Source organism: Podarcis pityusensis (genome assembly GCF_964106645.2).
Source record: "Podarcis pityusensis genome assembly, chromosome: 8".
NCBI lineage: Eukaryota > Metazoa > Chordata > Lepidosauria > Squamata > Lacertidae > Podarcis > Podarcis pityusensis.
Genome location: NC_138033.1, coordinates 68,986,124 through 69,004,733, shown reverse-complemented (window position 1 = coordinate 69,004,733; position 18,610 = coordinate 68,986,124). Strand labels below are relative to the sequence as shown.

General features: G+C 46.7%; 1 protein-coding gene across 1 annotated transcript; it reads left to right on the top strand.

The window, feature by feature from the left end:
* Positions 1–899: 899 nt before the first annotated feature.
* On the top strand, positions 900–17,921 carry PRXL2B (peroxiredoxin like 2B). Its single transcript, XM_081016316.1, has 7 exons — positions 900–1,051; positions 5,061–5,265; positions 7,457–7,508; positions 12,667–12,730; positions 13,387–13,462; positions 14,950–15,068; positions 17,724–17,921. The coding sequence occupies exons 1-7, from the start codon at positions 992–994 to the stop codon at positions 17,748–17,750; spliced, it is 603 nt and encodes a 200-aa protein (XP_080872442.1). The 5' UTR covers positions 900–991; the 3' UTR covers positions 17,751–17,921.
* The last annotated feature ends 689 nt before the right edge of the window (positions 17,922–18,610 follow it).

Genomic DNA, 18,610 nt, shown 5'->3' with positions numbered 1-18,610 from the left:
CCTAAACAGGGCTGCCTTCAGATGTCTTCTAAAAGTCTGGTAGTTGTTCTTCTCTTTGACATCTGGTGGGAGGGTGTTCCACAGGGGGGTGCCACTACCGAGAAGGCCCTCTGCCTGGTTCCCTGTAACTTGGCTTCTTGCAGTGAGGGAACCGCCAGAAGGCCCTCGACACTGAGGTCCAGGGCAGAATGATGTCGGTGGAGATGCTCCTTCAGGTATACTGGACCGAGGCCGTTTAGGGCTTTAAAGGTCAGCACCTGGGTGGTTTTAAAGCAGTTTGCTGTCGTGTGTGATTGAGATTCTGGCATTGCAGAGAGTTAAACTAGATGACCCTCACGATCCCTTCCAAGCCTACGGTTCTATGCTTCTACATTACTTTCTCCAGAAAACCCTGGGAACTGTAGTTTGATAAGGGTGCTGGGAATTTTAGTTCTGCAAGGGAGCACTGGCGGAGGAAGACGGGTGCAGGGGGAGTGCACCGCCCCCAGCAGCGCGATCCCAGTGGGGTGCCATCGCAGCTGCCCCCCAGCCTGCGCTGGAGCCACACCCCCGCAGGTGGCATGCTACGCCCCTGGGATGCGTGCCAGCCCCGCCCCCGCCTGCTCTCCACCCCCAGGTGCCGGAGCATGAAGCTCCGCCACTGCAAGGGAGTAGACTATAGTTCCCAGCACCCCAGAATAGCACATCCTGTCCTTTGCCCTGCTAACCCGCTTCTGCCCCTGCTCAGCTCTCAACATGCAGCTAACAGCACTTTCTGCCGCCACCAGATGCTTCTTAATATCTATGTTCCTCTTCGTGGGAGGAGATATCTCCTCCCTGCCCGGAGCTGCTGGCTGGCTCCGCCCAGGTTATGCATATGCATAAGGAGTCCTGGAGGAGGGAGACTTGCAGAAGCCAGGGGGCGTGGCTTTTCTATCAGCTGACGCAGAGCCCATAAAGGGAAAGGGAGCGCGAGACCCAGGGAGAAGGGTGCAGTTTGAGAAGAGCAGAGATGGCGGTGGATTTAGCCAAAGTGGGAGCCAACACGCTGAAGCATGCAGTCAGTGGGGAGGTGAGACCCTTTACATAAGACGGCGGGGCGTGTGTGTTACGATTTTTGTAATTCCGCAGCTGCATAGCAAACGGTGCGATCCGGCAAGTCGCTTGAAATTTTCAGCTACCTGCATGGAAAAGCGTTGTGGTTTTGTAACTGCCTAAATATTCCGAGCTCTTGCCTTGCGCTCAGCCAGCCTGTTCGCCCCTCAAGAGTCCTGGGAGAAACGCTGTCGTCGTCGTCTCTCCTGCTGCTGCTTGATCCTTTTTAACGAGAGGTCCTGGGGGTTGAACCCAGAACCTTTGCATGCAAAAGGATGAGCTTTGCTGCTGAACTCTGGTTTAACCAGCTAACCAACTGAGCTATTCGTCTCCCATTTCTAAGAGGTTGTTGTGCGTTGTCTTTGGGCGTCTTCAGCGCAGAACTGACATGCTCTTTGCTTTAAGGGGGCAGGGAGCAGTGATGGAAGCGGATCGGGGAGAGGGTTTGAAACAGGTCCACTCTACAGGGGTGGCTTAATTTGGTTGCTTTCTGATCTTTCCTCCAGAAGAGGAAAGGAGGCTGTGCGTTGTATCTGCTGGTTAGCTAGCTGTACTGGAACGACGTGACATCTTTTATTTTATTTTTAGCAAACCTAGCATCCTGCTATCCTCATTATTCTGCACTCTGGCGGGTTGAAAATCACTCTGTGTGGTCTGACTCACCAGCAGTCCTAAGGGCCAATTACTTTTATTCCCATATTTCAGAAACTTCTCTGGTGAGTGGTTGTAGGGCTGAGAGAAGCTTGCCTTGTTATGTGTGAGATCTGAACACTGGGCTTTGTGAATGATAGTTCCAAAACGACATATTGAGCTTGGTTAATAATGCAACCATATCTGTCTTGATTCAGGATTATGTCCTGCTAGTTAAGTGAGGTTTACTTCTAGATGAGTGTGTGTAGGATTGCAGCCTCTTGCCTGCTCTAGGGGCCATAGAGAAGGAATAGAGACTGAGATAACTTTATCACTTAATTCACAGTATCGTGCTGGTATAAGCTTATGCTATACTGTGTTTGACCCCTGCTGGAAACTTCATTATTTCAGCAAGACTACCCAAACATATGATTTAGCTGCCTATATTTGTTGTGAAAGTTTTACAGATTTTATCTGTATTTTAATTATTATATTTGTGTGTGGTTTTTAAATAGCTCTGCCAATTTTGGCTGTGTTCTGTCCAGTTTTTATGTATACCAAAAAACTAGAGGGGTCTAAATATTATAATTATAATTTAATTAAAATTAAAATTATTTATAAAATCTGTAAAATTAATGCCCATTATTCCCTGGTTTACCCTTTCTTCTGTGGTTTCCCTTTGTGTCTGTTTCTAGATTGTATCCCCTTGGAGACAGAGACTTGTTTTCTCAAGTGCAATGTAGATGCTGCCACAATTATAAATGCAATTTTCTTAAGAGTATTGCTTATTTGTCCAAGGATGCATTTGAGGAATATCTGAAATGAGAGTTACCTCGATCACGTTTACTGTTCTTTCCAAACTTTTTTCTGACTCTTAAAACATATGCATGCAGCATTCCAAGTGCAGTTGTACCCTAGATCTGTACAAAGGCATTATGAATCATAGTATTGTGAAGTTGGAATAGGCCCCCAAGGGACATCTAATCCAACCCCCTGCAATGCAGGAATCTTTCGCCCAAGGTGGGACTCGAACCCACAACCCTGAGATCCAGAGTCTCATGCTCTACTGACTGAGCTATCCCTGGTCTTCCTAGAGAGCTATCTATGATCCTGGCAGTTTTATTTTCAACACTTGTCTTAAGGATGCCCGGTCCTCTTGAGCCGCTGGTCTTGGAGATGGATATCGGAAGTGGGCTATACTTTTCACACCCTGCTTGGTTCACAGAGGCCAAATACAGTCCCAGGTGGTGTGAAACTACCAAGGTCGGATTTCTTAAATCATGATTTGCAAAGATGCCCTTTCCCAATAGGGAGAAAGCAGCTGCCTTAATTAGCACCGCTCCTAGTTTCAACTTACATAGAACACATGGTATTTACCTTGTTTGGTACATACTATTTGGAAAAACAAGATCTGCAGGGCACAATCATGCAATAAACCAGTGGTGCAGAACATCTGGCTTGTTGGCTTAATTAGACCCACTAGACCTCTTGAGTTGGTCCACCTGGCTGGTGGTGGTTGTTTTGCCAAGCCATTATCCCTGCCCTATACCTGACATACCTGGGACGCGGGTGTCGCTGTGGGTTAAACCACAGAGCCTAGGACTTGCCGATCAGAAGGCCGGCAGTTCGAATCCCCGCAACGGGGTGAGCTCCCGTTGCTCGGTCCCTGCTCCTGCCAACCTAGCAGTTTGAAAGCACGTCAAAGTGCAAGTAGATAAATAGGTACCACTCCGGCAGGAGGGTAAACGGTGTTTCCTTGCACTGCTCTGGTTCACCAGAAGCGGCTTAGTCATGCTGGCCACATGACCCGGAAGCTGTACGCCAGCTCCCTCGGCCAATAAAATGAGATGAGCGCTACAACCCCAGAGTCAGTCATGACTGGACCTAATGGTCAGGGGTCCCTTTACCTTTATACCTGACATGCCAGCTGCAGAGCTGATGATGGGGATCGACTGAAAGGGACGTGCAGGCACCATCTATCAGCTGATTGGCGCCTGGGTAAAGCCCTGCATGTGCCAAGACCTGTGCATTCCTCAGCCTGGCCTTCCTTGGTCACCACTAAATAAAACATTGCATGTGAAATCCATCTGGGGACACTCCTGCCTGTTACGTCAGAGTTTTGTAGGTCTAGTCTTGTGAGTCGTGCTTTGACCATCTGCCAGGCTGTTGCTTGAGCTGCCGTTGTCAGGATTTCACAGTTCGTCAACACCGCATCCCAGCAATTACCTTCCCACTCTTTCAGTCTAAAGCTTGGGCTCCCTTTCAAAACGAGGATACTGCAGAGCAGGACTGGGGAATCTCTTTGGCTCTGCAAGCCTGATTCTTCTCTGTCCTGACCACTGTGGGCCAACATTGGCAGGCGGCAGGGAGAATCCACACGTCACCCACCTGATGTTGTGAGGACCCCAGGTGATGATGGACAGGTGGTTTGTCCTGCCCACCTGTCAAAGTCCTTGTTTCCATGCTGTAACACTACCTATGTCACAGGTAATGTCAAAGTGGCGAACCCTTTCCCTTCCAAATGTCGGCCTACATTTACCATCATCCCTGACCATTGGCCATGCTTGCTGGGGCTGATGGGAGTTGTAGTCCAACAATATTTGGAGAGCCAAAGGTTCTGCATATAAACCTTGGTTTAAGCGGAACCTTCCACATGAAGCCTTTGGTTTTTTCCTCCTTAATTGTGAGGCTGAGGCTCAACAGCTTAGTACATGCTTTGGATGCAGAAGGTACCAGGTTCAGTCCCTGGAATCTCCAGGGAAAGACTCCTGTCCATGCTGATCTGCTGTCTTGTCAGTGAGTAGACAACATGGAGCAAGAGAGGCAAAGTCCGTCCCTGCACAAGGCAGCTTCCTATGCACCTTCAGGCCAAGGGTTCAAGGAAAAGAATATCTGCTTTGCATGTATGGTTCAGTGCCGGGCAGCTCCAGGTAGGGCTGGGATAGACTGAAGCTCTGAAGCGCCACAGCTAGTCAACGTAGGCCAATCATGATGTTCTTCAGGTGTTACTGGGCTCCAACTCTCATCATCCTTGGCTTGAATGGCCAATGGCCAGGATGATGGGAGTTGTAGTTCAGAAACTACTAGAGAGCCAGGATGATGGGATTTGTAGTCCAAAAACTTCTGGAGGGACCCAGAACAAACAATTCTGTGTTAGATGGACTTGGTGGAAGACATCCTCCTGCATTTCTGAGGTGTCTGAGAAATCTGGCTCTGCAAAAAATAAGGATCAAGCCCCTGTTATGCCCACTTTGTTATCCAGTAGCTCTTTTGCTGGGCATTTAAGCCTCATCATGTTCCACAAGAAGGAATCTTGTGCAGGCATCAACTTTTATGATCTTGTCTGGTTTTTCCAGGTGGTGGAGCTGAGGAGCATTTGGAGGGACTGTCCTTGCGTGGTGCTGTTCTTGCGCCGCCTTGGGTGCCAGGTGTGCCGCTGGATTGCCAAGGAAACCAGCAAGCTGAGAGAGGTGCTGGAGAGTAATGGTGTCCGCTTAATAGGTGTTGCGCCAGAAAGCCTAGGCCTGCAGGAGTTCCTGGAGGGAAATTACTTTGCGGGAGGTAGGTCTTGGATCGTAGGAGCCCCATGAAGGAAGGGGGAGAGAGACCTTTTGTGGGGTGCTTAAGGTAGGCATGGCCAAACTTGGCCCTCCAGCTGTTTTGGAACTACAGTTCCCATCATCCCTGACCACTGGTCCCTGTTAGCTAGGGATGATGGGAGTTGTTGTCCCAAAACAGCTGGAGGGCTGATATCTTATGACTGATATCAATCATAAGATATCAGTCAAATCAAAAATTTAAAAAGGAATGGAAATGTTTTGAAGATTATATGTTAAAATATTGTTCTAAGAATGATATGCTAATATGCCTAGAATAAAAATGTAAAGTATACAGTATCTATGAACCGCAAAAGAGAAGAGATAAAAGAAATACAAAGAATAATACATTTGGAGAATGCAAAGATAAAGGTGGAAATAGAGATTCAAAGAAGTAGAATTGTGGCGGAGGGAAGCTGCAGGTGTGGAGGAATATTATATGATAAGTATGTAATATTTGCTTTCAATATTTTTGGAGTGTCTTCAATCTATTCTTTTTTGGGTTGTTTTTTTCCTGAACTACCTATTTAAACAAAATAAATAAAATTGAACAAAAGAAAAGAAAAAACAGCTGGAGGGCCAAGTTTGGCCATGCCTGACTTAAGGGAACCTGCTGTTTGATAGCTGAGCACATGGTCTCTCCTTTGTTTGGAGATGTGTTGAAGCAGACATTGGAAGTACAACCAATCAGGAATGCCACAAGCAAAGGTTGGATGGCTAGCCAATGGGGGATGTTGTCAGCAGAGGTTGGCTGGCTAGCCAGTCAGGGATGCTGTGCAGCAGATATCCCTTCCAACTCATTACATATGCCTCTACTAACATGCCACTCGTGTAGGGAAGGCTTGGCTTACAACCCACCAAGCTAACTGCTGGCTGCCCCTGCCCACCTCGGCTCAAAGCAAGAATGCAGAAGTTTGACTGTCCAGCCAATCATCCTCTGTGCTTGGCATGTGAGCAGAATCTGCCTTGCTAGACCTGTGCAAGGTTGTCGGAAACTGCCACTCCACATTAAAATTGTATGGAACGGTTTTGTTTGTTTTTAGTCTTAACTTATGTGTAAGAATGGGGCCCTTCAGATCTTGTTGGAACTCCAGCTCTCATCAGCCTCTGTGAACTGGGGATGGTGGGAGTCCAACAATATCTGGGAAGGTCACAGGTTTCCCATCTTGGGTGAAATTGTGTTGGCTTTGTATTTCTTGAAAGGTGGATGCCTTCGTGACTCTCTCCTGTCTTTGGGAGACAAAGAAGCATAGGGTATAAACTGAGCCCGACAAATGCAGTAGTTTGCATCCAGCTAAGCTCAACTCAGAGGGACACGGGTGGTGCTGTGGGTTAAACCACAGAGCCTAGGACTTGCCAATCAGAAGGTTGGCGGTTCGAATCCCCGCAACGGGGTGAGCTCCCGTTGCTCAGTCCCTGCTCCTGCCAACCTAGCAGTTCGAAAGCATGTCAAAGTGCAAGTAGATAAATAGGTACCACTCCGGCGGGAAGGTAAATGGTGTTTCCGTGCACTGCTCTGGTTCGCCAGAAGCAGCTGTGTCATGCTGGTCACATGACCCGGAAGCTGTACACCGGCTCCCTCGGCCAATAAAGTGAGATGAGCGCCACAACCCCAGAGCCGGCCATGACTGGACCTAATGGTCAGGGGTCCCTTTACCTTTAAGCTCAACTCTGAGTAGGCCCCTTGAAATTAATAGACCTAAGTTGTTTATTTTTATTTAGAGCATTTATGCCTCATTCTTCAGCTGAAAAAGACTGCCAGGGGGGCTTACGTACTGCCACTAAAACAAAACAGCCCTTGCCCACAGGCTTGGAATCTGGAAAAAAAAATGACAGAAAAGGAAAAAGGGACAGGGAGGGAAGAGGAAACCCAACAAACCCAGGTACCAGTTCTTAAATAATAGCTCTTGTAATGAGCGGCTGGTACAGAAACAGTTCAGGGGATAGGAGATGACTGATGGAACTGGACTTTCAGGAAAGCAGATAGAATGGACCTGTTTATTATCTCTTTCCCACTGAGGCAGCCTGGCAGCAATTAGTCATCATTAATTCCCATGGGTCTACTCTGAGTAGGAGTAACAACGGATACTCCTCCAGGCTTTTAGATGGCTGGAAATGTTAGCCTTTGCATTGAGTAACTTCTGGTTTTCTTTCAGAACTCTATCTGGATGAAACCAAACAGTGCTACCAAGATCTCGGATTCAAAAGGTATGTTGCATTTTTAGCATGTGTGTTGTGGACTTGGAAAGTCTCATTGAGCATTATTGTTCTTATTAGTTACCCACCCTAAAGTCCCAGGGCAGGTTACGACATTAAAACACAACATTGAAAACAGTTTGAAACATCTTACAATCACTAAAATAAGGTGAGTCATAAGAATCGAGCATTTGTGAGGACTTCCGGGTTAGCGCCTCCGGCAATGGCGGATTTCCTCTGATCGGGAGGAATCCGCTTCGTGAGAACTAGGGTCTGGACCGCCGCGGCGAGGCGGAGACCCACCAAAAACCACAGGCGGGAGAAGCCTGTGGACGTGGGATTAGGCTGGCACCTTTTGCGCCTCCCCTACTCGCGGGGAAACCCGGTTTTGGGGATCCGGAGCGACGTGGGGTGAATGGCGCGGTGCTTTGAATCGACTGCTTCTTTCACGGAGTGAAGCCGCATTGCTGTTGCCGGAGAGCGCTGACTTTTTCCTGTGGACAATTGGATTTTAAACAACTGCCCGTGAGCAGAACGGAAAATTGGACTATGAAACTTTTTAATTTGGCACCGAAGCGGGAAGGTCTAAACAGGAAGTCGGCCTTCCGCTTTTGTAAATAGATTGAAGCAAAGACATTGCAAGCTAGAGTCTGGAAACTCGTTTGTAAAGGACTAAATTTCCATCAGTTAAAATTACTAACCCCCCTTGGAAGCAGGAGAAGAGGGGGGAAATCTTAGACTGTTTAAACCTGCAGAAGAGAGAGTAAAGAAAGATAAATTTCCACCGTCTTGAACCTGGGAGCAGGGTGTCAGAGACAGATGCTTTGGGGAAGTTCATTGACTGTGGATAAAACGTTTTTGACAGATAGTTAAAAAAGAGAAACATATTGATTCCAATGTTCCCTTTTGCACTTAAAAGGAACAAAATATCTGAAAAACGAAAGGAATTTTGTTGCTAGATCTGCTTTTTAAAAGACGGATACAAACAGAAATTGTTTCCTCTAGAGGGAGCTTGTGAAACTGTTGCTGGAGTCGATCTGGGGAATTCTACAGCTGTAGAGATTAAAGATCGTGAGACCAGACATTGACCTTGAACAAGAATGTGCCCAGAAGAAGCTTTAGTGCTTGCTTTTTGCAAGACAAGCGCTTTACTGGAACAGCTACATGAGAAGATGGATTTGATGACTGTTGCAGTTGGCAATTTTGGACAAACAGTGAATACCTATATAGAAACCACTCAGGAACCAACCCAGGAATGTGCTTTGACAGAGCAAGTTGTGAAGAAGATAAAGGAGGAGGTTGTTGCTGAACCTCAAGTAATAGAAATGGAGAGAGCTGCGGCCTTGCAGGAACATAAGTTGTTGTTTCTGACGACTGAACCTGGAGAAAATCAGATTTGGAGAGATGGAGTACTGTTTGGTCTGGAGATGGGAAGTTGGATAGATCCCCCTATGCAGGGATGTTTTGACTTTTCGGATCTGGTTTTGGGCCAGGGGGAGTTTGGAGTTGTGGGGGCCCTTAACCTTGGAGGGACTTTGAAACATGCCTTCAAATATCTTTTGGATTTCAGTGCTGGCTATGGAGAATGGGCTGACTTGGGATAAAGATATTGTCAAGTTGGAGTCTCCCTGAGAGAAAGGAAGGAAATTAAGAATAAGATCAGCAGAAGATAAAGTAAAGTGCAGGTATAAATATGAAGAAGACCTGCAGAAGGGACATGGAAAAGACTTAAGAGCCTCGGATAGAAGGTCACCAGGTTGATGGACTAGATGGAAGGGATAGAAAGGACTGATAAAACCCGAGACCAGGAAGAAGAGACGATGGATGAAGATTGGAAGAAAGTTTTAAAAATTCATTTAGAAAATCATTGTAAAATTAATGAGTATTAGAAAAATGTTGGAATGAAACTATTTGGCTTTAGTAGAAATGTTAAAAAGAATTATGTATAAATAAGTTTTAAGCTTTAAGCTTTAGGGCTTTTCATGGTAAGATAAGGTTAAAATAAATTAAGGTAATTTAATGACAGAATATAGTGAAAGATGGAAAGGATTTGCTGAGATAATTAATAACTAGAATACAAAAAAGGGAGGTGTGAGGAGGTCGATGAAACAAGTTAACGAAAGATAAAGATTTGGGAATATTGGATTTGTCTTTAAATTTTTTGTTTATTTTTGTTTTTGGTTTTGATGTATTGTGTGTTTTGTTATTTCTTTTTTTCCCTTTTTCTTTTTATTGACTTGTATTGTTTAATTTCTCTTTTTGTCTACCTTTTTTCCTTTTCCTTTTTTTCCCTTTTCTTCTCTTCCTCTGTAATTTTAAATTCTCAATAAATATCATTAAAAAAAAAAAAAAGAATCGAGCATTTGTCTCCCTATTAAGTTAAGGTTACCAGATTTTTTCAAAGAATCCGGGGACACTTTTGTTTTTGAAAATAAATAAAATTATTTTTTAAAAGTTATTTCTTCTTAATTATTATTTTTAAATATCTTCTCTTCTGTGGTCTCCTCTGTTGCGCGGCCTTCCTCTGGGCCCCATCCTGCTCTCTAGGAGCGCTAGCCACCATGGAGTAGGCTCAGGTCGGGCCTGGGCTCGGCCACGTGTCCTTGCCCTCCCGGTGCTCTCCTATCTTTTCTCCTCAGCAGCTGCAGCGGTGTGGCAAAGTCGGGGCTCCCCTCTTTTTTCTCCTTCCTCTTTCTCTCTCTTCCTTCTCCTTCTCCTCTCCTCCGTCTCCCTGCATCAGCTCTGGGGTTTTTCCTGGCCCCGGAGCGTCGCTGGGCAGTCAGCCGGGTGGCCAGGCGCTCTCACTCCCGGCTCAATTTGGGTTACAGGAGGGTCAGCGATTCCCCCAGTTGATGCGCCGGGTGTCCCTGGTTCCCCCTTGGCAGTGGCAGCTGCAGTCTCAGCAGCCCGGAGCCAGCTTAGTAGAACAGTTGGCTCTGGCAGACTTCAGGAGCTGCTCGCTTCCGTCACGCCTGCCATTTGGCCTCACCGGAAGTCCCCATATGTTGTGTCTTGTGCCGTTGAACCAGTCACGCAACATTCATTCCCTACTTATAAATCTGCAACACTTCAAATATAAATCCGGGGACATTAAATGAAATCTAGGGACATTCCGGGGACGGATTTTGTCCGGGGACAGATTTGTAAATCTGGGGACTGTCCCCAGGAAACGGGGACATCTGGTAACCATATATTAAGTGTGCTTTGGACCATGGCCATAGTGCCATAGAATCATAGAATTGTAGAGTTTGAAGGGACCCTGAGGATCATCTAGGCCAACCCGCTGTAATGCAGGAATATGCAGCTGTCCCACACGGGGATCGAACCTGTGACCTTGGTGAGAGATTCTGCACAGTTTAACCTAGGCAAAGGTCTGTGGCTCTTCCCCTTGCCCCTCAGATAACTCAGGCCATTTCTCTGAAATGTGAGCTTTGGGGTTTTAAAAAGGTGTCTGGCTCTTTTCTTCTTGATGACGTAAGGCAGCTTTTTTCAGAATGAGGGCCACAATTCCTTCTGGGCAACCTTTCAGGGACCGTGCAGCGGTAGTGGGAGGGGCCAGAGGCCAAAGTGGGTGGAGCTACTAATACAAAGCTTACCTTTGCACAGTAGGCTAATCTCTGTGTAGACTTACACTGCATACTCAGTCCTGCACCCACGCAAGAATATTCTGCACTTTTTTCTTTCTTCTTTTATGTGGTGGCTACTTCCTCTCTCCCCATAAACATATTGAAATTGAAATACTTTATTGGCACTTGTACAACTTGTATACAGTGAGATTACACTAGCACTCCCCACTCAGCTCTCTTAGTCTTAATTCCCCTCGTTTACTGACGTACACCCACCAAACCCGAAAGTCAGTTGCCCTGTTGTTATCTTTTCATTCAGCAGCCTAACAGCCCACAGATAGAAGCTGTTCTTTACCCTGTTGGTGCGACTAATCATGCTTCTATATCTTCTGCCTGAGGACAGGAGATCAAGAAAGTGCCGGCCAGGGTATGAATCATCCCTGAGAATTTTCCTCACTCTCCTGAGGCAACGTTCTTCCGCTATTTCATCCAGCGGATTCACAGGACAGCCCATAATATCTTGTGCTGTATTCACCACCCTCTGTAGGCACTTCCTATCAGTTGATGTCAAACCAGCGTACCATACCATGATGCAGTATGAAAGGACACTTTCTATTGTAGGAGATCATCAAATGTTGATTGACATCATTCTTCTGCAATACTCTGAGGAGATAGAGTCTCTGTTGGGCTTTCTTAACCACCTGGGTTGTATTTATTTTCCAACTAAGGTCTTCACTGAGATGAACTCCTAGGAATTTAAAGGAAGAGACTCTCTCCACACAGCCTTTCCCGATGTACAGTGGGGCTAGTTCTCCTCTCTTCCTCAAAGAATATTGAAATGATGCTAGGTCCAGAGCATTGTGGTTGCAAAATAATAGCCATGCTCTCAACACGGTTTCTGCACTCGCAACAGCACCAGAAAATAAAACTCTTCTTGCCACTTCTAATGGTGAGCCCCACCCTGAGAAACCTAGATATCATCTCCTCCTCCTGGAGACATTTGGCAAAATGCCACCCCCCTCTCAATTTCTCTAGCCGCTGAATCAGTTAGAGAATTTCAGGGTGCCATTCGCACAAATCTCCATACCAAAAGCTGGGGCATGTAGTCTTAAGAACACAGGAAGTGACCTTAGACAGAGTCAGACCATCGGTCCATCTAGCTCAAAACTGTCTATGCTAGCCTTTCTCAACTCATCACCCCTAGCTAGCAAGGCCAGAGTTCAGGGATGATGGGAGTTGTAGTCCAACAACGTCTGGGGACCCACAGGTTGAGAACTGCTGGTCTATGCTAGTGTTTCTCAAACTTGGGTCTCTAGCTGTTGCCAGACTACAACTTCCATCATCCCTGACCGCTGGTCCTGCTAGCTAGGGATGATGGGTGTTGTAGTCCAAGAACAGCTGGAGACCCAAGCTTGAGAAACACTGGTCTACACTGACTGGCAGTGGCTCTACAGCACTGCAGACAGAGGACATTCCCAGCCCTATCTAGAGATTCTTAGGATTGAACCTGGGACCTTCTGCCTGCAAAGCCACCACTCTTGAAAATAATGTTCCACCTGTGTCCCTAATGTTTTGACTCTTGTAACTTGCCTTCCTCCTTTTAGGTACAATGCCTTAAGTATAGTCCCTGCAGCTCTGGGGAAGCCTGTCCGACAGGTCATCACAAAGGTCAGTTGGTGAAGACTGTTGCTAACAGAGGAACACTTTGACATCCCTGGGGGTTGTTAGTTACAATGGATGATGCCCTACATGAAATTGAAGGACCGTGGTCCGCCTAGCCTGTGCTGTTTGCACTAGCTGCAGTGAATTTGTGGTCCCCTCCAGACAGCTCTCAAGGAGGACACAAAGCAGGATGGATGAATGGTGTAGCTTGGGAGAGCTCCAGGGGCCTGATGGAAAGGCCAGGAGGGCCAGATTTGACTCCTGGGCTTGAGGCTTGGCATCCCTGTTCAAAGCCTTATTGGCAATTCCCAAACCACCAAGTCCAAGTGTGTTTGTCACTTTTCTGATTTGCTGTGCTGGCAAAAAGTATGTTTAAAGATTTCGGGGTGGGGAACAAGCAGCTCCTATTCCAGTGTGAGCCCCCTCAAACATTGCATTTAAATGGTCTCCAAAAGCACTGGAAAATGTTCCAGCTGAAACTTCTGGCCCACCATTTGGCCTCACCGTTGAGCTAGGGACCCTCCAGAAATATGAAGGGTTGTCCTTAGACGTGGCCTCCAGTGGGACTTGGAGGATGCTGGGTAACTTCTGAAAAAGCCTCTTTAACGGATGGGGATTGGGGCCTGGACTTTTATCTTCTCTTCCTCCCCACCCCGCTGCAGGCAAACGCCGCCGGTATTCAAGGCAACTTTTCTGGAGATCTTCTGCAGAGCGGTGGGACGCTGATAGTTGGCCAAGGTAAGGGGGCAACCTTCCACTGCCCAGGCTCAATTTCTGTTAATGGGGATTGGTTTTTTGCACATTGCAAAGACAACATAAATGGCTTAGAAAATATATAACATTAGCTTGTTTGGGGGAAGGGATGTAGCTCAGTGGTAGAGTATCTGATTTGCATGCAAAAGGTTTCAGGTTCGATCTCCAATGCCTGAAGGTAGGGCTGGGATAATAATTTTGCATGAAACTCGGGAGAGCTGCTAGGGAAAAGTTGTGGAGAGTAGATATGAAATATAATTAATAATAATAATAATTTATTACTTATACCCCACCCATCTGGCTGGGTTTCCCCAGCCACTCTGGGCAGCTTCCAACAGGAGATTAAAAATACATTAAAACATCAGTTATTAAAAAACTTCAGATGTCTTCTAAATGTCAGATAGTTGTTTATTCCTTTGATATCTGATGGGAGGGCATTCCACAGGGCGGGAGCCACTACCGAGAAGGCCCTCTGCCTGGTTCCCTGTAACTTTGCTTCTTGCAGCGAGGGAACCTCCAGAAGGCCCTCAGAGCTGGACCTCAGTGTCCAGGCTGAATGATGGGGGTGGAGATGGTCAGCACCAACACTTTGAATTGTGCTCAGAAACATATTGGGAGACAATGTAGCTCTTTCAAGACCGGTGTTATGTTGTCTCGGTGGCTGCTCCCAGTCACCAGTCTAGCCTGCTACATGTTAAAGGAAAGCTATTGGAAAATGATATACAGATGGTATTTAACAACTAATAAACTGGCCAAGATGTACAAAACTGTATCAAGTAAAGGTTGGAAATGCAGAAGTCTGAAGGGCCGTTTTTTCATATGTGGTGGACTTGTAAAAAAAGCAACAGGCTTTTGGGAAGTGATACATTATGGATTGAAAAAGATGGTTAAAATAGTCACCCCCCCCAAAAAAAAGCCTGAAGCATTTTTGGGGGGAATAATGGGGTGGGCCTCAAAAAAGTTGGTCAAAAGTTGTTTATGTATGCTGCTGCTACAGCCGAAATTCCATATGCACAGAAATGAAAGAAGTTTCAATGAAATAGTGGGACTCAAACTATTATACTATATGGAGATGGCAAAATGGATGGCAAAAATAAGAGACAAAAAAGACAAAATGTCTTTTTAAAGGGAGGGGAGACCTGATGATCCATCCAGCCTTGCATTGCCTACAGCCAGGCTTCCTCAAACTCGGCCCTTCAGATGTTTTTGGCCTACAACTCCCATGATCCCTTGCTAGCAGGACCAGTGGTCAGGAATGATGGGAACTGTAGTCTCAAGACATCTGGAGGGCCGAGTTTGAGGAAGCTTGGCCCATACTGACTGGCTCTTCAGAAACAGGACGTTCTCCCAGCCCTACTAGGAGATGCCAGGCATTGAACCTGGGACCTTCTACATGCAAAACAGGGGCTAAGACTAGCGTTCCACAGCTAGTACCTGTTTACCTCTTCTCTCTCTTTCCCCTCTCATTCCAGGAGGGGAGAATCTGCTTTTGTATTCTGCGCAGGAGTCCCCTGGTGACTACCTTCCGTTGGAGTCTATCGTCACTGCCCTTGGCATCTCTGCAAATGTAGAAGAAGGAGCAAAGCCTCAGGTGAGCAGCTCTCTGTCTTGGAGATCACCCTTGGCTCCTACCCTTCCTCCAAGGACTTTGGGGACATCATATGAAACCGGTAGTCCAGGGGCGGAGCCAAATGAGGCCCTCTGCACTTCTTCCCCTGGCCCTTGGGCCCCACCCATTACCAGCCTTGCCGCACACTCTCCTTGAGAGTGCACAGTGGTACCTCGGGTTAAGAACTTAATTCATTCTGGAGGTCCGTTCTTAACCTGAAACGGTTCTTAACCTGAAGCACCACTTTAGCTAATGGGGCCTCCACTGCTGCCGCACCACTGCTGCACAATTTCTGTTCTCATCCTGAAGCAAAGTTCTTAACCTGAGGTACTATTTCTGGGTTAGCGGAGTCTGTAACCTGAAGTGTATGTAACCCAAGGTACCACTGTATATGCCTGGCAGAAAGGTTTCTCAAACTATGCTCATACCTCTGGTCCCACCTACCATGAGCTTGTTGCCCTGGAAAGGTTGCCCACACAGGATTGTGGCCCTTGGACTGGGAAAAGGTAACCCTGTGTACCTTGTGGCAGGGAGTTCCATAGTTTAACTATGTGCTGTGTGAAAGAAGTACATCTGTTTGTCCTGAACTGGCACTTCATCATACAAATTTACAGGACGGACACATTTGGAGTACTGTGTACAGTTCTGGTTGCCTGGTTGTTTTGAGACTACAATTCCCATCATCCCTGACCACTGGCCTGCTAGCTAGGGATCATGGGAGTTGTAGGCCAAAAGCATCTGGAGGGCCGAGGTTGAGGAAGTCTGCTGTAGAGCTGGGAAATGTTCAAAAAAGGGCCACCAAGCTGATCAAGGGGATGGGTAAATCCCCTGTGAGGAAAATGTAGAACAGTATAGACTTCTTAGGTTAGGGAAAAGGCAAATCTGAGGCAATGTCATGATGAAATCATAATACTGTAGAGTTGGAAGGGACCAGAAGAGTCATCTAGTCCAACCCCCTGCAATGCAGGAATATTTTGTCCAACGTGGGACTCAAACCCACAACCCTAAGATTAAGAGTCCTATGCTCTGCTGACTTGAGCTGCCCAGGAGTGTTTTAAAGGTGTTTAAAATGATGCAAGGTGTAGGCAGGGAAGACTGCCCAGGGGGAGAGACTGAGAAGAAAGGAAAGCTCCCAGGTGAGAGCTGGGAGGGTCCACCATTTTCTGTGTGAGACAAGGGTTAAGAGCTACCTTTGAGAGAGGGCTCTCCATTTGCTTTTACTTTCTCTGATTTTGTTTTTATTCAGATGAGTTTATTTTATTGTATGGCCCTCCCATCAGATGTCAAGGAAATAACTATCCGACTTTTAGAAGACATCTGAAGGCAGCCCTGTATAGGGAAGTTTTTAATGTGTGATGTTTTATTCTGTTTTTAAGGTTCTGTTGAAAACCACCCAGAGTGGCTGGGGAAATCCAGACAGATAGGTGGGGTAGAAATAAAAATTATTATTATTATTATTATTATTAATCATGAAAAAGCTTTAATAAAACCTTAGTGGAAAAAATAATAAATAAAATGATTCATTATGTAGAGTAAGTGCAAAACAGCCCCCCCCTCCCATAACGCTAGAACTTACGGACATTCAATGAAGTTGGAAGGTTCAGACAAAAGAAAATACTTCTTCACACAGTGCCTGGTTAAACTATGGAACTCACTCCCACAAGGTGTAGTGATGATTGCCAACTTGGACAGCTTTAAGAAGATAAGGGGACAAATCTTTGGAGCATGAGGCCACTAGCCACAATGACCACATGCTATCTCCTCTGTCAGAGGCAGTAAAGCTCTTAATACCACTTGCTATGAAACACAGAAGGGGAGAGTGCTGTTATCCTTGGGTTCTCCTGGCAGGCTTCCCTTCCCACTGGATGCTGGACTGGATGAGCCATTGGCCTGATCCAGCTGCAAGGTTCTTACATTCGTACCCCATCCCTACTGCAGACAGTCCTGAGCTATGTAGGCCCATGGTCCCAACTTGGTATAAGCCTAAGGCAACTTCCTATAGTAAAGGTAAAGGGACCCCTGACCATTAGGTCCAGTCGTGACTGACTCTGGGGTTGCGGCGCTCATCTCGCTTTATTGGCCGAGGGAGCCAGCGTACAGCTTCCGGGTCATGTGTCCAGCATGACTAAGCCGCTTCTGGCGAACCAGAGCAGCGCATGGAAACGCGGTTTACCTTCCCGCCGGAGTGGTACCTATTTATCTACTTGCACTTTGAGGTGCTTTCAAACTGCTAGGTTGGCAGGAGCAGGGACAGAGCAACGGGAGCTCACCCCGTCGCGGGGATTCGAACTGCCGACCTTCTGATCGGCAAGTCCTAGGCTCTGTGGTTTAACCCACAGCACCACCCGCGTCCCTAAGGCAACTTCCTATACTCCCTTGTATAAGGAGGGCTTCTTGACGACTCTAGCAAATGTGCAGTTGGAAACTAGGCTCTTCAAAATTAGGTGGTGAAACCTTGTATCGACTTAATGCAGGTCACACAGCAATTATGAGCAAAGCTGAGACAGAAAAACAGATGGCGTTTTAAATCTGAAGATGCTAAATATACCAGGCATTGTGCAGGGGTGGGGGGAGAAAGGGGCTGAGTATTTCTTTTGCAATAAACAATTGGACCAAGTCCCTTTCTCTGTTCTGCAGTGCACCAGCGAGGCCTGTAGCAGATGAAGAAGAAAGCGACCAAACTGCTAAGAGCCTCTTGTTCTCCCATCCGTCTCCCCTTTTCACATTTCAAATGAAGACCAAGCTGTTTGTCATAGTAGGGTGATGATGCTCTGTCCCGTTTTGTAAATCTGCCCGACGAAGAATGAATAAACTTGTTACCAATTGGTTACCATGCTACTGGTGTTAATCAGCTGCTTTCTGGTGCAGGGAAGCACAATGTCCTGTGGTGTCCATCTCCTCAACACATGATGTGCACTTGATGTGGAGCTTCCAATTTGACTCTGTCATTTGTGGGGACAATTTTGGTGGACTTGTGCAATTTTGGTGGACCCCACCACTGCTCCTGAGAGTTCTTGCTTCTCTAAGGGAACACACATGCAAATCCATTCCTGGTTCTCTTTGTTCCCTCTCTCTTCCCACACCTGCCCCTCATTTTCTGTGCATCCGAATTTAGAAAAGAAACAAGAGCAGCCTTTTTGTTAAAAATAATAATCTGAGTCTCCATAACACTTGGATATGGAGTCTTTGGTTGTCTCTCCTGTATGTTGTTGGACGCGCATTCCCATCAGCCCCAGCCAGAGGATGGGCAGGGATGATGGATGTTGTAGTCTAGCAACATGCAGAGGGTCCACAGCTGCCCCACTCCTGCTTTGATCTCTTGCTTGTATACTACTAATGGGCCAGCGATCTTGCAAGGGGTTTCCCCTGCAACCTTTGCCTGTGGAGGTTTGAAGGAGAAGTTGGCCAGTCTTGTCAGACATTGCAATCTTCTCTGCAGACTGCAAATTAGAATGTGTGGAGTGCTTCTATGGGAGAGGGCCACAGCTCAGTGGTAGAGGATCTGCTTTGTGTGCAGAAAGGTC